The sequence below is a fragment of the Mandrillus leucophaeus genome, unplaced genomic scaffold (genome assembly GCF_000951045.1).
Source record: "Mandrillus leucophaeus isolate KB7577 unplaced genomic scaffold, Mleu.le_1.0 Scaffold323, whole genome shotgun sequence".
NCBI classification, from domain to species: domain Eukaryota; kingdom Metazoa; phylum Chordata; class Mammalia; order Primates; family Cercopithecidae; genus Mandrillus; species Mandrillus leucophaeus.
Window position 1 is genome coordinate 331,143 of NW_012103399.1, and position 19,662 is coordinate 350,804.

At 44.1% G+C, this 19,662-nt stretch overlaps 1 protein-coding gene across 2 annotated transcripts in view; it reads left to right on the top strand.

Moving 5' to 3' along the window:
- The window catches only part of ZC3H7A (zinc finger CCCH-type containing 7A), a 69,948-nt gene extending 58,279 nt beyond the window's left edge, over positions 1-11,669 (top strand). For both annotated transcript variants that reach the window (XM_011988104.1, XM_011988103.1), the window contains 6 exons: positions 509-642; positions 1,041-1,146; positions 4,327-4,435; positions 6,170-6,303; positions 9,422-9,585; positions 10,745-11,669. In XM_011988104.1, the coding sequence (XP_011843494.1) occupies positions 509-642; positions 1,041-1,146; positions 4,327-4,435; positions 6,170-6,303; positions 9,422-9,585; positions 10,745-10,934 (837 nt within the window). In that variant the 3' untranslated portion in view covers positions 10,935-11,669. The remainder of the gene's footprint in view (positions 1-508; positions 643-1,040; positions 1,147-4,326; positions 4,436-6,169; positions 6,304-9,421; positions 9,586-10,744) is intronic.
- Positions 11,670-19,662: the final 7,993 nt, after the last annotated feature.

A 19,662-nucleotide genomic window follows, 5' to 3' on the forward strand; every position in this document is an offset into this window, starting at 1 on the left:
ATTCTTATGAGAAAAAACAATTTGCATTTTAGTTGATTATAATAAAAAAATTATGCATCCCACAATGCCTGCCAAGAGTGGAGGACACTGTTTTCTTATTTAGTTTAATTGACAAAACACCTGGAGTTCTGGGCTTTATGGATTCTTGGAGTAAGGGCGGGTAGGTTATTTTTATAGGTTAGCTTTCCACCTGGCATCTCTCGTTTTTCCATTGCTCTCCCCTCAACACCCCTGACCCAGATAAAACAATTCTAGTCATCAATTTCAAAGATGAGTTTCATAAATTAAAGTTTGGCATCTATAATCTACTTTTACGATATTCTCTTACATTTGGGGGAAGAATTGGAGATGTAGTTATCAGATATAATGGTCAAGTCATCACGTCAGATAAAAATGGGAAATTGTATATTGTTGTGAATAAATGCATGTTGATTTAGTATTTTGTCATCAGAAAACTGGTTTTCTGTAAAAAAAAAGAAAATTAAAACGAATCTTTTAATTGTTTAAGGTACTTGGTAATCAAATGATGCCTGGATTTCTTAATATGAAGATAAAGTTTGTGTGCGCCCAGTGTCTGAGAAACGGTCAAGTCATTGAACCAGACAAAAACAGAAAATATTGTAGTGCAAAAGCAAGGCATTCGTAAGTATTGTGTGTGGAAACAATTCCTATTTTGTAATTTTCTGTTTCATAGGTATAAAATCATACACATAAGAAAAAAGTTTAAGGCTTTGAAGAGAGGAGAGAAAAATAGATAATTTACGGTAATTACAAACACAAGGGAAGATATTTTTAGGACCTAGTAGATAATAATTCAAAAGTAGTGGTTTTTTCCTATATTTTATCAATTCTTTGTTTAGAGTTCATAGGGAATGTTTGTAAATGATAATAGGAAGTGAAAATATAGAATCATAAGGTATTTATAGAATCATTGAGAAAAAAATTCTCTGGTTCCTCAGGTACAAACTTTGTGCCTCTCCCTTTGTGTTATGTCTTTTGCTCGTGTGTCTTTGTTTTTTTCTGAACTCCATTTTTCTTAGGTGGACCAAAGACCGGCGTGCGATGAGAGTGATGTCTATTGAACGTAAGAAGTGGATGAACATCCGTCCTCTCCCCACAAAGAAACAAATGCCTTTACAGTTTGATGTACATACGTAATTTTTAAGCCACTTTTTTTTTAATTAGGCATTTCAAATCATTAGAAAATAGTAGTAATTCAGATTGAAACTCAAGCCCTTTAAATAGTATTCGTCAGTAATAATGCTATTTAAATGGTTCCTCTTTGGTTTTCCTTCCCCTTTAGTATATGTATGGTTCCATAGCAGTTTTCATATTGATTGGAATTTTATTAGTTATTTGGAAAAAGTAAATAGATAGTGGATCTGAGGAAGAGTTATGGGGACAATGTAACTTATTTTTTAGATGAATTACTTTGGGGAGGGAATGAGAGCAAATTTTACTTAATTGTGATTTCTTTGGTTTGATACCAGACCCAAGGTTTTCAGTATTATGAATGCTGTTGATGAGTTTGTTTTTATCATGCCTTGTCTCTTTCACTGCAGCAAGAGATACGTAGCTACAAGACACCTCACTTTATAGGACTTTCTAAAAGTAACCCAAAGGAAAATGTTCAATGTTAGAGGAACATGTTCTTCAAAAACTAGAAAATACTAGACTAACTTAAAGTTAGGATAGTATTTCATTCACATATTTCATCTTGGTACACTGTAGCACCTTACCTGATCTTGAAGATGATTGTCCGAGCAAACCACTTGAGTTGTCCTGGACTTTCTTCTTCAGGAGAGAGAGGGTCTGGAGAGCGTCCAGAGGCACTTCACATGTGCATTAGCAAACAGGGACACTTGGAGCATCCACAGGTAGTAAGCTCTCTACCCGGATTGAGGAAATATGGAGGGAACCTTTTGCCCATAGAAGCAGGGCAGATGGACTGTAGAGTCCTCTTGTAAATGAGGCCTCTCTCTGAACTGCAAGAAAGAGTTGAAGAAGAGGTAGATGCCTTTTTCCCCACCTACAGTACCTTGCAGTTTTGTAAAACTTACACAAGTAACACAGCCAGTCTTTTTGAGGGGTTGGTGGGTTTGTGTGTGTTTTGTTTTTTTTTTTTTTTTTTGAGACGGAGTCTCGCTCTGCCGCCCAGGCTGGAGTGCAGTGGCCAGATCTCAGCTCACTGCAAGCTCCGCCTCCCGGGTTCACGCCATTCTCCTGCCTCAGCCTCCTGAGTAGCTGGGACTACTGGCGCCCGCCACCGCGCCCGCCTACTTTTTTTTTGTATTTTTTAATAGAGACGGGGTTTCACCGTGTTAGCCAGGATGGTCTCGATCTCCTGACCTCGTGATCCGCCCGTCTCGGCCTCCCAAAGTGCTGGGATTACAGGCTTAAGCCACCGCGCCCGGCCGGGTTTGTGTTTTATCCAGAGTAGTTTTAGACTTAGATTTTATCAATGGGTTATGTAGGAGGGGGAAAGAAGTTTATTTGGAACCCTGATTTCTTGTGGTTTAAAGGATGATGGAGATAATATGTATATCAAGTACTTTGTTAAAATGAGTACAACTGAGAACAACCCTGGTTCCTGAGGCAGCAGCTTAGAGTGTTGGTTATTCTTTAATCTTGAACACGGTGTAGTACTGTGCAACATTACAGTAGCTTATTTCCTCTTTTTTTCCCCCTGCCATACTAGGTATTGCTAAGGGACCTTTTTTTCTTTTTCTTTCTTTCTTTCTTTTTTTTTGGTTGCATTTTTTCTTGCTCTGTCACCCAGGCTGGAGTGCAATGGTGCGATCTCCACTCACCACAGCCTCCGCCTCCTGGGTTCAGGCCATTCTCCTGCCTCAGCCTCCCAAGTAGCTGGGATTACAGGCATGTGCCACCACGCTCAGCTAATTTTTGTATTTTTTTTTAGTAGAGATGAGGCTTCATCATGTTGGCCAGGCTGTTCTCGAACTCCTGACCTCAAGTGACCCACCTGCCTCGGCCTCCTAAAGTGTTGGGATTACAGGCGTGAGTCACCGTGCCCGGCCTGGGACCTTTTTTCTTATAGAAGAAATTATACTGTGTGTGTGTATGTGTGTAGATAGTGTGGTGAGGCTTAAAGACAATGGGCTTCAAAGTCTGCCAGAAGGGCCCCAGTCAAGTTATTCAGCCTCAGTTTACTCATGTGTAATTGGAAATAATTATGTGCAATGGTGTTATGTAAACACCTGGCATGGTGCCCAGCCTTCTCCTTTACCTGCTCTTCTTCCTGCTCCTTATCATTGAGCTTTGAAAGACTATGGTAAATGTTTCCCTAGTAATATAACTAAGTACTTACTGGGGTTTGATGGGGGAAAGAATATGACTGTTTTATCCAGTACTGACTTTATGCAGAAGATTTTAAGGGTGGGGTCACTGACATTGGTCCAAGGGAGGAAATGTGCAGTGTTAAGGGGGGTGACCAAGTTTTAGCCAAAACTCTGAAAAATGTGACAGATGCTAAGCATTTAATGTCACGTAAGCTAAATAATACAGGGCCAGCTCCCGCTGAAGCACAAACTAAGATAAGCTAATAATTAGTTGTACTAGGATTTATACCTCATACAGACAAGCAGGTTGATGGTATTCAAGAATGCGATCTCGGTGATGGAGGTTTTCTTGGTTCCTGGTTCATGATTCTTAGGGAAGTCTGCGTTCTGCTCATCACGATCACTCTATTTTCCTACCAGTATCACTGTATTTACTTTGTTAAATAAAAATACAAATAACCTGAAGAGGTATTATTTGAAAGCTGTGTAACTCCATGGTATGGCTAGTGTGATAACTGTCTTCTGATAATGCATATATCGTGAATTATGGCCATGGTTAGCTTCCAGTACTGGTTATAAGTAAGTTAAATTTCTGAAATGTTTTGGCACTGTTCAGTACCCTTTGGAGTAGCCTGCAGTTTCTTTACTGCTTTCAAGTGCTTGATGTGGAGGAATCATTAGTGTTGGGCAGGGGAAACAGGAGCTGTCACACTGAGAGGGCCAGGGATGCTCATTGTGGAGATTAAATGTTCTGAGTAAGTGAGTTTGTAGACATTTTCTTGTTAGAAAATGTTCTATGCTTTACTCTATTTTGGACATTTTCTTTTGAAAAATTTTGAGATAGAAACCTTAATATCATCTCATATATTTAGGGCATATAGTTAATTTGAATAGAATCAAATTAATCTTTAGAACTTGATTACTAAGTATTAGCATGGATAATAATGCTTCTTTTGCTAAAATGTAAAAATTAGGCAGTTTTACTATGTGTACTTTGTCTTAATCATATTCCTATTTTTTTATACAGCTGTGCAACCATATTGCTTCTGGGAAAAAATGTCAATATGTTGGAAACTGTTCCTTTGCTCATAGTCCTGAGGAAAGAGAAGTTTGGACTTACATGAAGGAGAATGGGAGTAAGTTAATCTTTGAGCTGTGTCCTTGAGCTAGCTTGCCTGAAAGTTCCTTTCCTCTCTATAAATATGCCAGCTTCCTGTGAACGCAGAAAGCAGTTTGCATTCTAAACGGTTGCCCTGTTTCTTCAGTAGCTCTGTTGGTGGCGATGCCTGGAAAATGTGGGCACAGCCTCAGTGGGGTAGGATCTGGCATCTGATCTGTGTTTGGTTAGGTCAGATTTAGATATAAATATGTAGGTCTGCATCCTTACGTGTAATAGATGTATTCCTAAAAAATGGCCCAGGGAAGTTCAGTACTCCCTTGACTGTTTCAATCAGATCATCTGCTCATATTGGAAATAGTTTGCCCTCTGAATTAACCAGGTTAAAATTGGGGTTTCTTCAGGGAGGCATTAGTAATCAAACAGGCTCAGAATCAGAGGTCCAAGGGAAGAATGTTTATTCTGGTCAAATTCCAAGTTTATTGTGGGAGCCTTTGAGAGGAGCCGCAGACAGCCTTTCACTTTGGACCATAAAATGTTTTACTACAAGGGTCATTATTCTTTAATCTTAAGTAAACTGATGAAAGGTGTACTGACTGCAGTCTCCGGATTATAAGAACCAACCAGATTTGACTGTTGCCTGCCGTGTTTCAACCACATAGATTGTTAGTGGTATGTGGAGGGGATTCCCTCTAGCTGTCTTGCTAGGAGTGAGGCCATGCAGTCTGGCCTCACTGAAGATGCCCTTGCATACCAGGCTTTTGCAGTGACCCCTGCCACCACTGGTCTTAAGGAAGAAGAATTTCTAGTTTATCTCTAATCTTTGCCTGATGATACATTGTTAGAAACCATTAGGCAGACAATAAAGCCAAGTTTTGACCAGATCCTCATCACCAGAATTTTTAGCACAGCAGTTCTCAACTGGGAACAAATTTTGTCACTCCCCTTCCTTGGGGACATTTGGCAATGTCTGGAGACATTTTCATTGTCATGACTGGCAGAAGTTGCTCAGGCATCTAGTGGGTAGAGGTCAGGGATGCTGCTCACCATCCTGTAACGCACAGGGCATGCCCCCAGCAAAGAATTCTCTAGCCAGAATGTCAACCGCATGGAGGTTGAGAAACCTCGGCTTTAGCACTTGGCAATAATGCAGAATACACCTGTTCTTACCATAGGAAGCAACTGGCAGCCGCTGTCCAGGACTTGGTCATGGTTGTCTTGTCAGTTACAGCCCAGCATGTCCAGCCTCTGGGACTGTGGCTTGACTGATGGACTCCCATCAGGGTCAGGATCTTGGTCCAGTAGTAGTATGTTTCTCATCTTTCTCAGTAAGCAGTGAGGAGTGTATCAGCTCCAAGTCCCCCAAGCCACGTAAGTAGCCTTGTGTGGTTCTAGCTCTGACACTGAGTGTGAAATGCAGGGCGACAGGCAGTGGTGAGGCTGTGGTGACAATGCCGTTTATAATGGTTTCTGAGTTTTAAACATCCCCAAAGTGTCGTGCAAATGCAAGGAGGGGTTAATTAATCTTGAGAACTAATATTTGCCATCTAAGAGTCCTGAAAGTAGTTCTTATGCATGAGAGTTTACCTGCTGCTTGAACTGGGTGATCTCTCCATGTCTAATACAATAGTCTCCTTCAGCCCCTTCGAGTTTCTTTTGAAATGTATGCTGACTGATACAAAACGTGCGCACAGTTGTGTGTATTTAAATGGTGTTTAGTTGCTGCTGCTGAAAGTAATTCATTTTTCTTTAGTACAAGATATGGAGCAATTTTACGAACTATGGCTAAAGAGTCAAAAAAATGAAAAAAGTGAAGATGTAGCCAGTCAGTCAAACAAGGAAAATGGAAAACAAATCCACATGCCAACAGATTATGCTGAAGTTACAGTGAGTACCATGGGTCATTCCCCCCTTTGCTGAGCCATTGATGGAGCCTTTCTTTTCCATTTTTGTTTGTTTGTTTGTTTGTTTTGAGACAGAGTCTTGCTCTGTCGCCAGGCTGGAGTGCAGTGGTGTGATTTTGGCTCACTGCAAACTCTGCTTCCCTGGTTCAAGCGATTCTACTGCCTCAGCCTCCCAAGTAGCTGGGATTACAGGCTCATACCACCATGCCCAGCAATTATTTTGTAAAAATACAAAATAATTTTTGTATTTTTAGTAGAGATGGGTTTCACCATGTTGGCCAGGATGGTCTCGATCTCCTGACCTGGTGATCTGCCTGCCTTAGCCTCCCAAAGTGCTGGGATTACAGGTGTGAGCCACCATGCCCGGCCTTTCTTTTCTTTCCCATCTTCTCCAAAACCTGGCTCCATCACTCACTGCCTGCCCTTCTCTGTCCTGTGTCTTCATCTTCTCTCTCTAGTGGTTTCCTGCCACTAGCTTACGTCTCCTCATGTGAAAAAATCCTTTCTTCAATCCTTCTGACTTTAGAGCCAGAGAATTGTAAGTCCAAGTTCTGGTTTCTCTCCTTACTTGCCTGGCACCCTGGGCAGATTATTTATGTCTCCGAGTGGGGTTCTCCTGATGGATTAGTGAAGTATGAGGAGTCTGTGACTCTTCCCTAGTGGGAGGCCCCAGCAGGTGGCTCAGCGATGTGGGCTGTCTACCCCGCTGGACCTTACATTCCCCGCTTACCGCCTGCAGTCTGGCCTCTCTCTCTATGGTTCTTGGGGACATTAAGTTACCAGTGGTCTGTTAACTGTTTTGGTTTTCCTTTAAAATTTTCAAAAAAGTGAAGAGGATAATATAACAAATATCTGAGCCCACCATCACAAGTTAACTGATGTTAACAATTTGTTGTAATTACTACTGTAAAATAAAATGCTACAGATAAAGTTGGAACCCCATATGTTACCCTTCCCAGAGGAACGATCCAGTGTGTATTTTTCCAGGCCATGTTTACCTATGGATGACACATTTATTCTTTTTTTTTTTTTTTTTTTTTTTTTTTGAGATGGAGTCTCGCTGTCGCCCAGGCTGGAGTGCAGTGGCACAGTCTTGGCTCACTGCAACCTCCGCCTCCCAGGTTCAAGCAATTCTCCTGCCTTAGCCTCCCGTGTAGCTGGGACTATAGGCGTCGGCCACCATGCACGGCTAAGTTTTGTATTTTCAGTAGAGACGGAGTTTCACCATGTTGGTCAGGCTGGTCTTGAACTCCCGACCTCAGGTGATCCGCCTGCCTCAGCCTCCCAAAGTGCTGGGATTACAGGCGTGAGCCACCATGCCTGGCTGCATTTATTCTTAAATAATCTATAGTTCTGCTTGATGTGGTTTTAAAAGTTTACATAAGCATATGTGTTACTGCCCTTATTTCTTGTTTTTTGGCACCTCAGTCTCTCTGTTGATTCAGTCGGATCCAGTTTCACCGCCCATTACAGGGCTTGTGCGTGGCCTGGCCTTGTGCAGCGTCTCTCTGCTTGTGACATGCCCTGTGAATGTCTACCTTTGTCACATTGATTCCCTTGCTACCTTTACTTAAGTGCTCCTTAGTGTTTATTTTATATATGTATTTTTTTCTTCCTTCCTTTCTTTTTTTTTTTTTTTTTGAGACAGGGTCTTACTCTGTCATCTAGGCTGGAGTACAGTGGCACGATTATGGCTCACTGCAGCCACTGCCTCCTGGGCTCAGGTGATCCTCCAACCTCAGCCTCCCGAGTAGCTAGAACTACAGGTGCTCACTGCCACGCCTGGCTAATTTTTGTATTTTTTGTAGAGATGGGGATTTTGCCATGTTGCCCACGCTAGTCTCAAACTCCTGTGCTCAAGCACTTCTCCTGCCTCGGCCTCCCAAAGTGCTGTGATTATAGGCGTGAGCCATTGTGCCCGGCTGCTCCTTGGTGTTTCTAGAGCAGGTCACCTCGACTTGCTAGATCATAAGGCTTACCTGGGGCCGGGCATGGTGGTTCATGCCTGTAATCCCAGCACTTTGGGAGACTGAGGTGGGTGGATCACCTAAGATTAGGAGTTCGAGACCAGCCTGGCCAACTTGGCGAAACCCCTTCTCCACTAAAAATGCAAACAATATAGCTAGGCATGGTGGCAGGTGCCTGTAATCCCAGCTACTTAGGAGGCTGAGGCAGGAGAATTGCTTAAACCTGGGAGATGGAGGTTGCAGTGAGCCAAGATCGCATCACTCCACTCCAGCCTAGGTGACAGAGTAAGACTGTGTCTCAAAAATAAGCAAATAAATAAATAAGGCTTACCTGGGGTGTTTCATAATAAAGAGTCTTGGAACTGGGCATGGCGGCTTGCACCTGTAATCCTAGCAACTCAGGAGGCTGAAGTGGGAGGATCACTTGAGCCCAGGAGTTCGAGACTACAGTGAGCTATGATCACACCACCTTACTGTAGCCTGGATGACAGCGAGACCATGTCTCTAAAAAAATAAAGTAATAAAAAGTCTTCATTTATACCCTACACTGAATGAGTTCAAATCTGGTTTTACCCAGTGTTGCAGATAATTATTGCGCAGGACATTTGGGAAATACTATCCAACACTTACAGTTTGCATCTGTTGTAACACTTAAATCCCACCATCACAGTTCCTTTTGCATAGGTCTGTTCCCCACAGGGGCAGTGTCTTTACATTCCTGATGCCATAGCAGAGGCTCAGTTCACGTACACTGAGTGGAGCTGCTTCTCGTCCTTTTGGAGTTGGCATGTCCTAGTCTTTCCCATCCTCTCTGCGTTTCCTCATGGTGTTAATTCTTCCCTGAATCCTTGTTTGCACCTGCCTCTTGTTCTCCCAGCAAACATCCTTGTTTGCACACCAGCTCCTATTGCCTCTTTACCGGCGATTTCCTGGACAGGTGACAGCATTTGTCACCCTTCTTCTCTGTGTCCTGAGTGCTGGCTTGCGTCCCCATGCTGCGGTCCTTTCCTTGTCCCTATTTCTAACCTGAGTTGTATGTCTTGCCTGGCTCTCCCACCAGCCTGGGCTCCCTGGAATTGAGTCTGGGTCTTAGATCAGGTGACTGATGGGACATGTGTCTTTGCTGCACATTAGGTGGACTTTCACTGCTGGATGTGTGGGAAAAACTGCAACAGTGAGAAGCAGTGGCAGGGCCACATCTCCTCCGAGAAGCACAAAGAGAAGGTTTTCCACACCGAGGACGACCAGTACTGCTGGCAGCACCGCTTCCCAACAGGCTATTTCAGTATTTGTGATAGGTATGTAGGTTTCTACAGTTTTCCATGTCAGAATTGCTGATCTCAAATTTTCATGGACATGTCAGCTGACACAGAATACCTGGGTGTTAAAGTTCTAATGTTGCTGTGCTCTGATAGACCCTGAAAAATTCTTGGGTTTTGGCTCAAAGTGTTTCATTGCTCATCAAACCATTCCTTTCACTCTTCTTAGATTATATGAAAAGATTTAATAGTCTTCCAATACTAATTTGAAATGTCTTAGGATAATTGAATAGAGAAGCATGTTCATTCCAATTTGCCCAAATGACCTTTGTGTTCACAGCTGTGATTCTCAAACCCTTTGCCACAACCTTTGCTCACAGTAAATGTTCATCAGATTTGAGATGGCTTTTACATTATATTTAAAATCTAGAACTTAGATCAAAGGAAGATGTTAGTATGTATCACTCCTTTGTTTAAGTTTTCTTAGAAAGTTTTTCAACGCGGCCGGGCATGGTGGCTCACGTCTGTAATCCCAGCACTTCGGGAGGCTGAGGTGGTTGGGTCACTTGAGGCCAGGAGTTTGAGACCATCCTGGCCAACATGGTGAAACCCTGTCTCTACTAAAACTGCAAAAATTAACCGGGCGTGATGGCAGGTGCCTGTAATCCCAGCTACTCAGGAGGCTGAGGCAGGACAATCACTTGAACCCAGGAGGCGGAGGTTGTAGTCAGCTGAGGTTGCACCACTGTACTCCAGCCTGGGCAACAGAGTGAGACTCTGTCTCAAAAAAAAAAAAAAAAAAAAAGTTTTTCAGTGAAAAACTAAGTAATTCTGAATTGCTCATTTTATTAAATCACTGTTAATATTTAATTCCCTAATTTAGATCCATGTGATCCTTAAAACTATTGAAGACATTTTTTTCCTTGATGCCACCTCTGATTTCTTTCTACTACATCAGGAACAACTATAGTCTTTTTTCTCCTGTCAGTCAGTACTTTTCATAGAGTACATTTAAATAAAGTACTGATTTTTCTATTGTAGATGTCATGGCTATAAAATAATTACCTTTCTAGGCTTGAGATTCCTAACTAAAAGTTGCATGCAAATCATAAAGCTAGTGAAGTATACAGTTTCAAGAATCATGACACGATTTTTAGAAACAACTTGTGGACACTGAGCACCTGACTTGTCCTTACAGGTATATGAATGGCACCTGCCCAGAAGGAAACAGCTGTAAATTTGCACACGGAAACGCCGAACTTCATGAATGGGAAGAAAGAAGGGATGCCCTAAAGATGAAGCTCAACAAAGCACGAAAAGATCACTTAATTGGCCCAAATGATAATGACTTTGGAAAATATAGTTTTTTGTTTAAAGATTTAAACTAATATGCTGGCTTTTATGTATGATACCTAATCAGAGCATTGACCAGAAAAATTGAAAGTGTTCTAAGGCACATAGCAGAGGAGCTGCAGATTTTCTGCTTGTATTGGCGTATATCGTTCCTCCTGAGCAGCAACCCACAGTAGGTAGGAAAATGGGCTGTTTCACAGGCCTGGCCACGCTCTCACGGAACCATTGGCATCAGATGGTGAAGTGACTGCTACCCGGTTGCCATCTGTTGAACAGACTTTTGGATGAAGTGTGTTGGGGAAGAGGATAAGGTTATATCTAGGACAACTCTTTGAGTTGGTCCTTCATATAAGAATCATGACGGTAAGAGAATAAACACTTGTACTGGGGTCAGAATACATGATGGATGAAATTCTTTACATGTTTTAGCAGAATGAATTTGTTTAATATAATAAAGTTTGCTACTTATCTGTATGTAGGTTGCTAAAAAGGATTTTCTTAACTCAGATTTTAAGCCAAATAACCATTTAACACTAGTATTTGTTAAATGGGGTATTTTTCTGTATTTGTATGTTTCACTATAATAAGGGAATTAAGGATAATGTGCATTGAGAATATTTTGAAAAATAATTAATTGACTCAAATTTTATTTCTTGGTCTTTTGCTGTTTAAATGATGATTTTGAAAGATTAAACTTGTACTGTTGGTATTGTGTTAGTGTATGGACCAATACTGCCTGTAATAAAGATTTTATATATAGATGCCTTTCATTTTTTTCCTGTGGTCCTTTCCCACAAAGAATTGTTGAAACTGGGCACAAAAATCAAGTTGATTTTTTCAAAAACATTTTCATTTAGGCAGTGACTGACAGAATGCAAATTGGGACATGAAAGCAGCTTTTGACTTTGCCCTCCTCTCCTCTGAATTTGGGCTGTGGGACTCTCACTGATCGATTCGTCTAGGTAGCTCTTCCTGGGGCTCCCGTGTTCCATTCAAATGAGCTACATGAGCAGGGAGAAAAATGGTCAGCTGGTAAGACTTGGGCTGTGGAATACCACCAAGATGGCTGTTTGGCATAACACCTTTGATAGGGCTCAGAGACTTTAAAGACAGGATCTACTGGGCTGTGATGTAGCAAGCCTTTAAACCCTTAAGCAAAGTCACTTCCTCATGGGAACGTTGAATGTGTGGGATGTAGAAAAGGGTCTTTTTTCTGTGTGAGCCGACCAATGGAGAGGAGGGCATGGCTGCAAGGAGTTAGAGAAGTAGAGTGACATGGGATGCCATCTGTGACTTCAAAAATACTAGGAGAGTCTCTGGTTCCCTCCATGTGTCAGGGGGCAGTGGAGGCCAGTCACTGAACAAGAGGCATCAGGAGTGCATCTTTTTTTAAATTTTATTTTATTATTATTTTTTATTTTTTAGACAGAGTCTGGCTCTGTCGCCCAGGCTGGAGTGCAGTGGCGTAATCTCAGCTTACTGCAAGCTCCGCCTCCCAGGTTCACGCCATTCTCCTGACTCAGCCTCCTGAGTAACTGGGACTACAGGCACCCGCCACCACGCCCGGCTAATTTTTTGTATTTTTAGTAGAGACAGGGTTTCACCACGTTAGCCAGGATGGTCTCGATCTGCTGACCTCGTGATCTACCCGGCTTGGCCTCCCAAAATGCTGGGATTACAGGCATGAGCCACCGGGCCTGGCCCGAAGTGGTTTTTTTTTTTTTTTCAGACGGAGTCTAGCTCTGTTGCCCAAGCTGGAGCGGCAGTGGCGCGATCTCGGCTCACTGCAAGCTCCGCCTTCCGGGTTTACGCCATTCTCCTGCGATCTCGGCTCACTGCAAGCTCCGCCTCCCGGGTTCACGCCATTCTCCTGCCTCCCGAGTAGGTGGGACTACGATGAGCCACGGCGCCTGGCCTCAGAATTGCATCTTAACTAAAAAATAATCGTGTGTTAGGGTGATGTTTTCTGTAGAATGAAATGGTGTGTTATTGCGCTGAGTTTCCCTAAGTCTGCTGATGGTTGTTACGTTTTTTTCCTTCCATGTACTTTCTCCCAAACTCCTTATGTCCTCTTTTTCCAGGGGGAATAGATAATAAAAAGTTGTCTCTGGGCCAGGCACAATGGCTCACACCTGTAATCCCAGCATTTTTGGAGGCCGAGAAGGGAGGATCACTTGAGGTCAGGAGTTCAAGAATACCTTGGTCAACATGGTGAAACCCCGTCTCTACTAAAAATACAAAAAGTCGCCGGGTGTGGCGACGGGTGCCTGTAATCCCAGTTATTTGGGAGGCTGAGGCAGGAGAATCACTTGAACCTGGGAGGTGGAGGTTACTGAGATCAGACAGTATCTCACTCTGTAGCCCAGGCTGGAGTGCAGTGTCAACGATCTCAGCTCACTGCAACCTTCACCTACCAGGCTCAAGCGATCCTCCCACCTCAGTCTTCTGAGTAGCCGGGATTACAGGCACACACCACCATGCCTGGCTAATTTTTGTATTTGTGGTAGAGATGGGGGCTTCATCAGGTAGGTCTCGAATTCCTGGTCTCAAGTGATTCCCCTACCTCAGTTTCCCGAGTAGCCGGGATCACAAGCATACACCACCATGCCTGGCTAATTTTTGTATTTGTGGTAGAGATGGGGGCTTCACTAGATAGGTCTCGAATTCCTGGTCTCAAGTGATTCCCCCACCTCAGTCTCCCAAAGTGCTAGGATTACAGGTGTGAGTCACCGCACCCAGCCTGTTTAATGACTAAAAAGCCAGTTGCTTTACCCTTTGGAATCTAGGCTAAAAACAACCTTTGACGATCCTGAGTGTTGAGATTTTTTCCCCAAACTCCCCCTACATTTTCTGTGCTTCAGTTTTCCACCTTCTCAGCAATTCTCTAAGCTCTGAACCATCTTTTTGGTAAATTCCATTTCTGCTAACTCAGCCAGTTTCATGCTCTGGTTTGCAGCTAAGAACCCTGCCTGCCACACAGCCTTGGTCTCAGCATTAGGAAGTCAATATTAATTACTTCGGTGAGATCACACCCCATCCTACAAGTGCGGGGTTTACTGCAGCAGCTTTGGAGAAGAATGTGGTGCACAGTGGGGGATAAAAAGAAAGGGGGAAAAAAGTGAACAAGCAAACTCCAATCCCATTTTATTAGTAGAGGAAAGTAATAACTAGTGTGTCAACTTAGGCATGTTATCTCATTTTTTTTTTTAATGTTTAAAAAATGATTGAGATACAATTCAGTTGACAAACCACCATTTGTAAGCATATGATTCAGTGGTGTTTAGCATATTCACAATGTTGTGCTATAACCACCACAATCAATTTTAGAGTATTTTCATTACCTAAATAAAACCCACACGCCTTAGCCATCACTCCCAGAATCTATACACTCGTCCTGCCTCTCAAGCTAACCTGCCTTCTGTCTCCAGGGATTCTCTTGTTCTAGACATTTCATATAAATGGAATCATATAATATGTGGCCTTTTTACGACTGGCTTCTTTCTTTAGCATAATTCTCCAAGGCTCACCTGTGTCGTGGCATGTATCAGTACTTCATTACTTTTTTTTTTTGATATGGAGTTTCGCTCATCACCCAGGCTGAAGTGCAATGGCGCAATCTTGGCTCACTGCAACCTCTATCTCCTGGGTTCAAGCAATTCTCCTGCCTCAACCTCCTGAGTAGCTGGGATTACAGGCATACACCACCACACCCAGCTAATTTTTTTTGTATTTTTTGTAGAGATGGGGGTTTCACCATGTTGGTCAGGTTGGTCTTGAACTCCTGACCTCAGGTGATCCACCAGCCTCGGCCTCCCGAAGTGCTGGGATTACAGGCATGAGCCACTGTGTCCAGTGGTACGTCATTACTTTTTATAGCCACATAATACTCCACTATTTGGATGGACCACATTTTTTAAAAATCCATTTGTCGGTTGATGGACATTTGGGTTGTTTCTGCTTTTTGGCTATTGTGAATATCAACAGTGTTGTGCAAGAGTTGTGACCTCAGTTTTGTTTGGCTGTAGTGAGCTATCTCATCTGCCCTGAAGGTGTGGAGGCTGTAGGTGAATCTTTCCTACCCTCAGGGACCCCTTCTCTGCACAGTGCTCCCACTCTGTGACCGAGGCATCCTGGATAGGGGGGCCACTGCCCAGAGGTGCCCACCCCTCTCCATCACTCACCCTTCCTGGAGCTTCCTATCCTGTGAGGACTGTTTGCACAGAGCCCCCAGCCTTTGTTTTGATTTAGCTCCAGGGACCTGCACCAATTGGGAAATTGAAGGAGGGCAGTTAGGGCAGGTTTCAAATACTCTTTTGGTTTTTTTCGAGACAGTCTTGCTCTGTCCCTAGGCTGGAGTGCAGTGGCAAAACCTTAGCTCACTGTATCACTGTAGCCTCAACCTTCTGGGTGCAAGTGATCTCCTGCCTCAGCCCCCTGAGTAGCTAGGACTACAGGCATGCACCACCGTGCCCAGCTAATGTTTTTTGTATTTTATTTTTTGTAGAGTTGGCGTCTCACCATGTTGCCCAGGCTGATCTCCAGTTCCTGGGCTTAAGCAATCCTTTCACCTTGGCCTCCCAAAGTGCTGGGATTACAGGTGAGAACCACCATGCCTGATGCCTCAGACACTTTAGTTGGCCTGGGGAGATGAGAATACGCACTGCTTTATTTGATGCAAGGGATGAATGCTCATTTCTAGAAAACCCATTCTGTGGTGATGATACAAAGTCTCCAAGAACACAAACACCATTGTCCAGAGTACCCAGGCCAAGGGCCTGCCCTTTTCTTCTGCATAATCTGCTGTCTTGTGTTGTTAGGCATTCCAAGTAAAGGCTTGGAAGCTTTCAAAATTAATAAGCACTGCCAACATGGTGAAACCCCGTCTCTACTAAAAATACAAAAATTAGGCCGGGTGTGGCGGCTATGCCTGTAATCCCAGCACTTTGGGAGGCTGAGGTGGGCAGATCACCTGAGGTCAGGAGTTTGAGACCAGCCTGATCAACATGGAGAAACCCCGTCTCTACTAAAAATACAAAAATTACCCAGGCGTGGTGGTGGGTACCTGTAATGTCACCTACTCGGGAGGCTGAGGCAGGAGAATCGCTTGAACCTAGGAAGCGGAGGTTGCGGTGAGTCGAGATCGTGCCATTGCACTCCAGCCTGGGTAACAAGAGTGAAACTCCGTCTCAAGAAAAAAAAAAAATACAAAAATTAGCTGGGCATGGTGGTATATGCCTGTAGTCCCAGCTACTCGGGAGGCTGAGGCAGGAGAATCGCTTGAACCTAGGAAGCGGAGGTTGCGGTGAGTCGAGATCGTGCCATTGCACTCCAGCCTGGGTAACAAGAGTGAAACTCCGTCTCAAGAAAAAAAAAAAATACAAAAATTAGCTGGGCATGGTGGTATATGCCTGTAGTCCCAGCTACTCGGGAGACTGAGGCAGGAGAATCTTTTGAACCTGGGAGGCAGAGGTTGCAGTGAGCTGAGGTTGCACCACTGCACTCCAGCCTGGGCGACACAGCGAGACTGTCTTGAAAAAAACAAAATCAAAATTAATAAGCATTAGTTCTCTCTGGCTGCAAGGAAGGATTAATATGGAGGAAATACATGGCCATGCATCACAGGGACATGTTCTGAGAAACATATTGTTAGGGGATATCAGTGGTGTGTCAATATCCATAGAGTACACGCACACAAACCTAGACAATATAGCCTACTACATGCCTAGGCTATTGTTATATACTATATGCTCTAGGCTACAAACCAGTACAGCATGTTACTATACTAAATATCTTAGACAACTGTAACACAGTGGTATTTGTGTATCTAAATTTACCCAAACATAGAAAAGGTATAGTGGGCTGGGCCTGGTGGCACACGCCTTTAATCTCAGCACTTTGGGAGGCCAAGGCAGGCAGATCACTTGAGGTCAGGAGTTCACCAGCCTGGCCACCATGGCAAAACCCCATCACTATAAAACATACAAAAATTAGCCAGACATGGTGGCACACGCCTGTAATCCCAACTACTTGGGAGGCAGAGGCATGAGAATTGTTTGAACCCAGGAGGTGGAGGTTGTAGTGAAGCAAGATGGTGCCACTGCACTCCAGCCTGGTTGACAGAGCAAGACTCTGTCAAAGAAAAGAAAAGGTACAATAAAAACAGTATCATAATTTTCTGGGACCACTGTTACAGCACATGACACGTATATTCCTCTGCCCCATTCCCTCCTCAAACCCCCAGCAACTTGATCTTGGTATAAAAAGTAGCCAAGCGGCTGGGAGCGGTGGCTCACGCCTGTAATCCCAGCACTTTGGGAGGCCAAGGCGGGTGGATCACCTGAGGTCAGGAGTTTGAGACCAGTCTGGCCAACATGGTGAAACCCTGTCTCTACTAAAAATATAAAAATTACCCAGGCGTGGTGGTGGGTACCTATAATTCCAGCTACTCGGGACGCTGAGGCAGGAGAATTGCTTGAACCCAGGAGACAGAGGTTGCAGTAAGCCGACATGGTGCCACTGCACTCCAGCCTGGTCGATAGAGTGAGACTCCATCTCAGAAAAATAAATAAATTAATTAAAAAAAAAAAGTGGCTAGGAAAAGCTCAGATACAAGTTGGTGTGGACAAGTTAGGGCTAACCTAACCTTTGAAAAGCAGTACAGCCTGACCCCAAAGGCCTAGTGTATTTTGAAACAAATTTATAATTGTTTCGGAAGAACGTTCTGGGCCAGCTGCAGTGGCTCATACTTGAGATCCCAGAACTCTGGGAGTCCAGAGCAGGAGGATCACTGGAGGCCAGGAGTTCAAGACCAGCCTGGGCAACACAGTGAGATCCCATCTCTACAAAAAATAAAAAAGAACGTTCTGCTGCCAGAGCAGCGCCCCAGTTGCTCAGAAAGTGAAGAGGAAAGGAGGCATTCTTTTATTAATCCAGGGTGGTTTTCCGGCCAGTAAGACACTGCCTTGCATTTGCTCACAAAGGACTGTGGGTTTTGTGAGACAAACCACAGACAACAAAAGTACTTTGGACCTTATGAAGCCCTGTGCAAATGTCAGATGTCTTACGGAAGTGTAGGGTAAATTCTGTTCCAGCAACCTACAGTGAATGAGGACACTGGTGACTTTTGACCATATTTATTTTCTTTAGCAATAAATTGTGTAATTCTAATCTACACAAAGGAATCAACAGAAGTATAAATGGCAAATTAGAAGGTTAAAAAAACTCTATATTTTTTCTCTTAGCTTTTTAAAACAAGATTAACACTGTATGGTTGGGTTTGTAACATAGATAATAAGGGTAATAATAACAAAGGGGATGAGAGACAAGTTAAAAATAATTAAAGGAATTAATGTTATACTAGAAAATAGCTACTTTCTGCAAAATAAGGCAGTAAAGAAGGAACAAAAAGATGCGACAGGTGGGTGAAGTGGCTCATGCTTTTACATAATCCTAACGCTTTGAGAGGCCGAGGTGGGAGGATCGCTTGAGCCCAGGAGTTCAAGACCAGCCTAGGCAACATGGAGAGACCTTGTCTCTACAAAAAACTAAAAAAAAAAAAAAAAAAAAAAAAAAGCTGGGCGTAGCGGCACACATCTGTGTTGCCTACTACTTGGGAGTCTGAGGCGGGTGGATTCGCTTGAGTTGGGGTTGTCAAGCCTGCAGTGAGCTATGATTGCGCCACTGCACTCCAGCCTGGGTGACACCAGACCCTGTATCAAAAAACAACCAAAAAAAAAGGAGATACAGAAAACAAGTAGGAAAACGGTTGGTGTACATGAACTCCCAACATGTTGGGCCTGGGTGGTTGACACATTAAATGGCCAACCGAGCAAGACAGCCATTGATTGCCCCATTCTACATCCACAGAAGCAGAACCAGACAGGAAGTCATGAGATTTGCACCTGGGTCACATAGCTGACCTGTGGCAGCGGTGGCGTCTCAACTACTGGCTGTTTGCTGTGCCTTTTGTTTGTGGCATAACACCATATTGTCTTAATGCCCTCGAAAGTTTGTCTAGTTTGTAGTTATTGACATTGGAGGGCAGGTCTTTTTTTTTTTTTTTGAGACAGAGTCTCTCTCTCTCTCTTGCCCAGGCGGGAGTGCAATGGCGCGATCTCCGCTCACTGCCAACCTCCGCCTCCCGGGTTCGAGCAATTCTCTGCCTCAGCAGCTGGGATTACAGGCGCCCGCCACCACGCCCGGCTAATAGTTTTGTATTTTCAGCAGAGACGAGGTTTCACCATGTTGGCCAGGCTGGTCTCGAACTCCTGGTCCCATATAATCTGCCCGCCTTGGCTTCCCAAAGTGCTGCGATTACAGGCTCGAGCCACTGCGCCTGTAACTGTGTTTTTTTTTTTTTCCTTCAGTTAAGTGGGGATTAAAAAACGGCACCTACGTGCTTCGGGGCCTGTAGTGAGAATGGACACGATTGCTGCTGTCGTTACGGCTCCTAAAACCCAGCGCGGCGAGACGAGACTACAGTGGTGTCAACGTTCCAAATGTCCCCCGCGGGCCTGATCCCAAAGCCGCAGTTTCTCCACGTCCCGCGACGGCGCCTGCGCAGACTCCGCGAGCGGGGTCGCAGCCTGTGAGACGAAGGCGGGGCTGCGGGCGGGGCAGCCTTCCGCGCATTTACGTAGTGTGTAGGGCGTGGCCCGTTGGGGGCGGGGATTTGGGCAGTGTCGGCGCCCGCGCGGACTCCGGGAGCGGTGGGAGGAGCCGTGTGTTCTGGGGTGTGAGCTGGGGCGGACCCTGAGGCTGCGG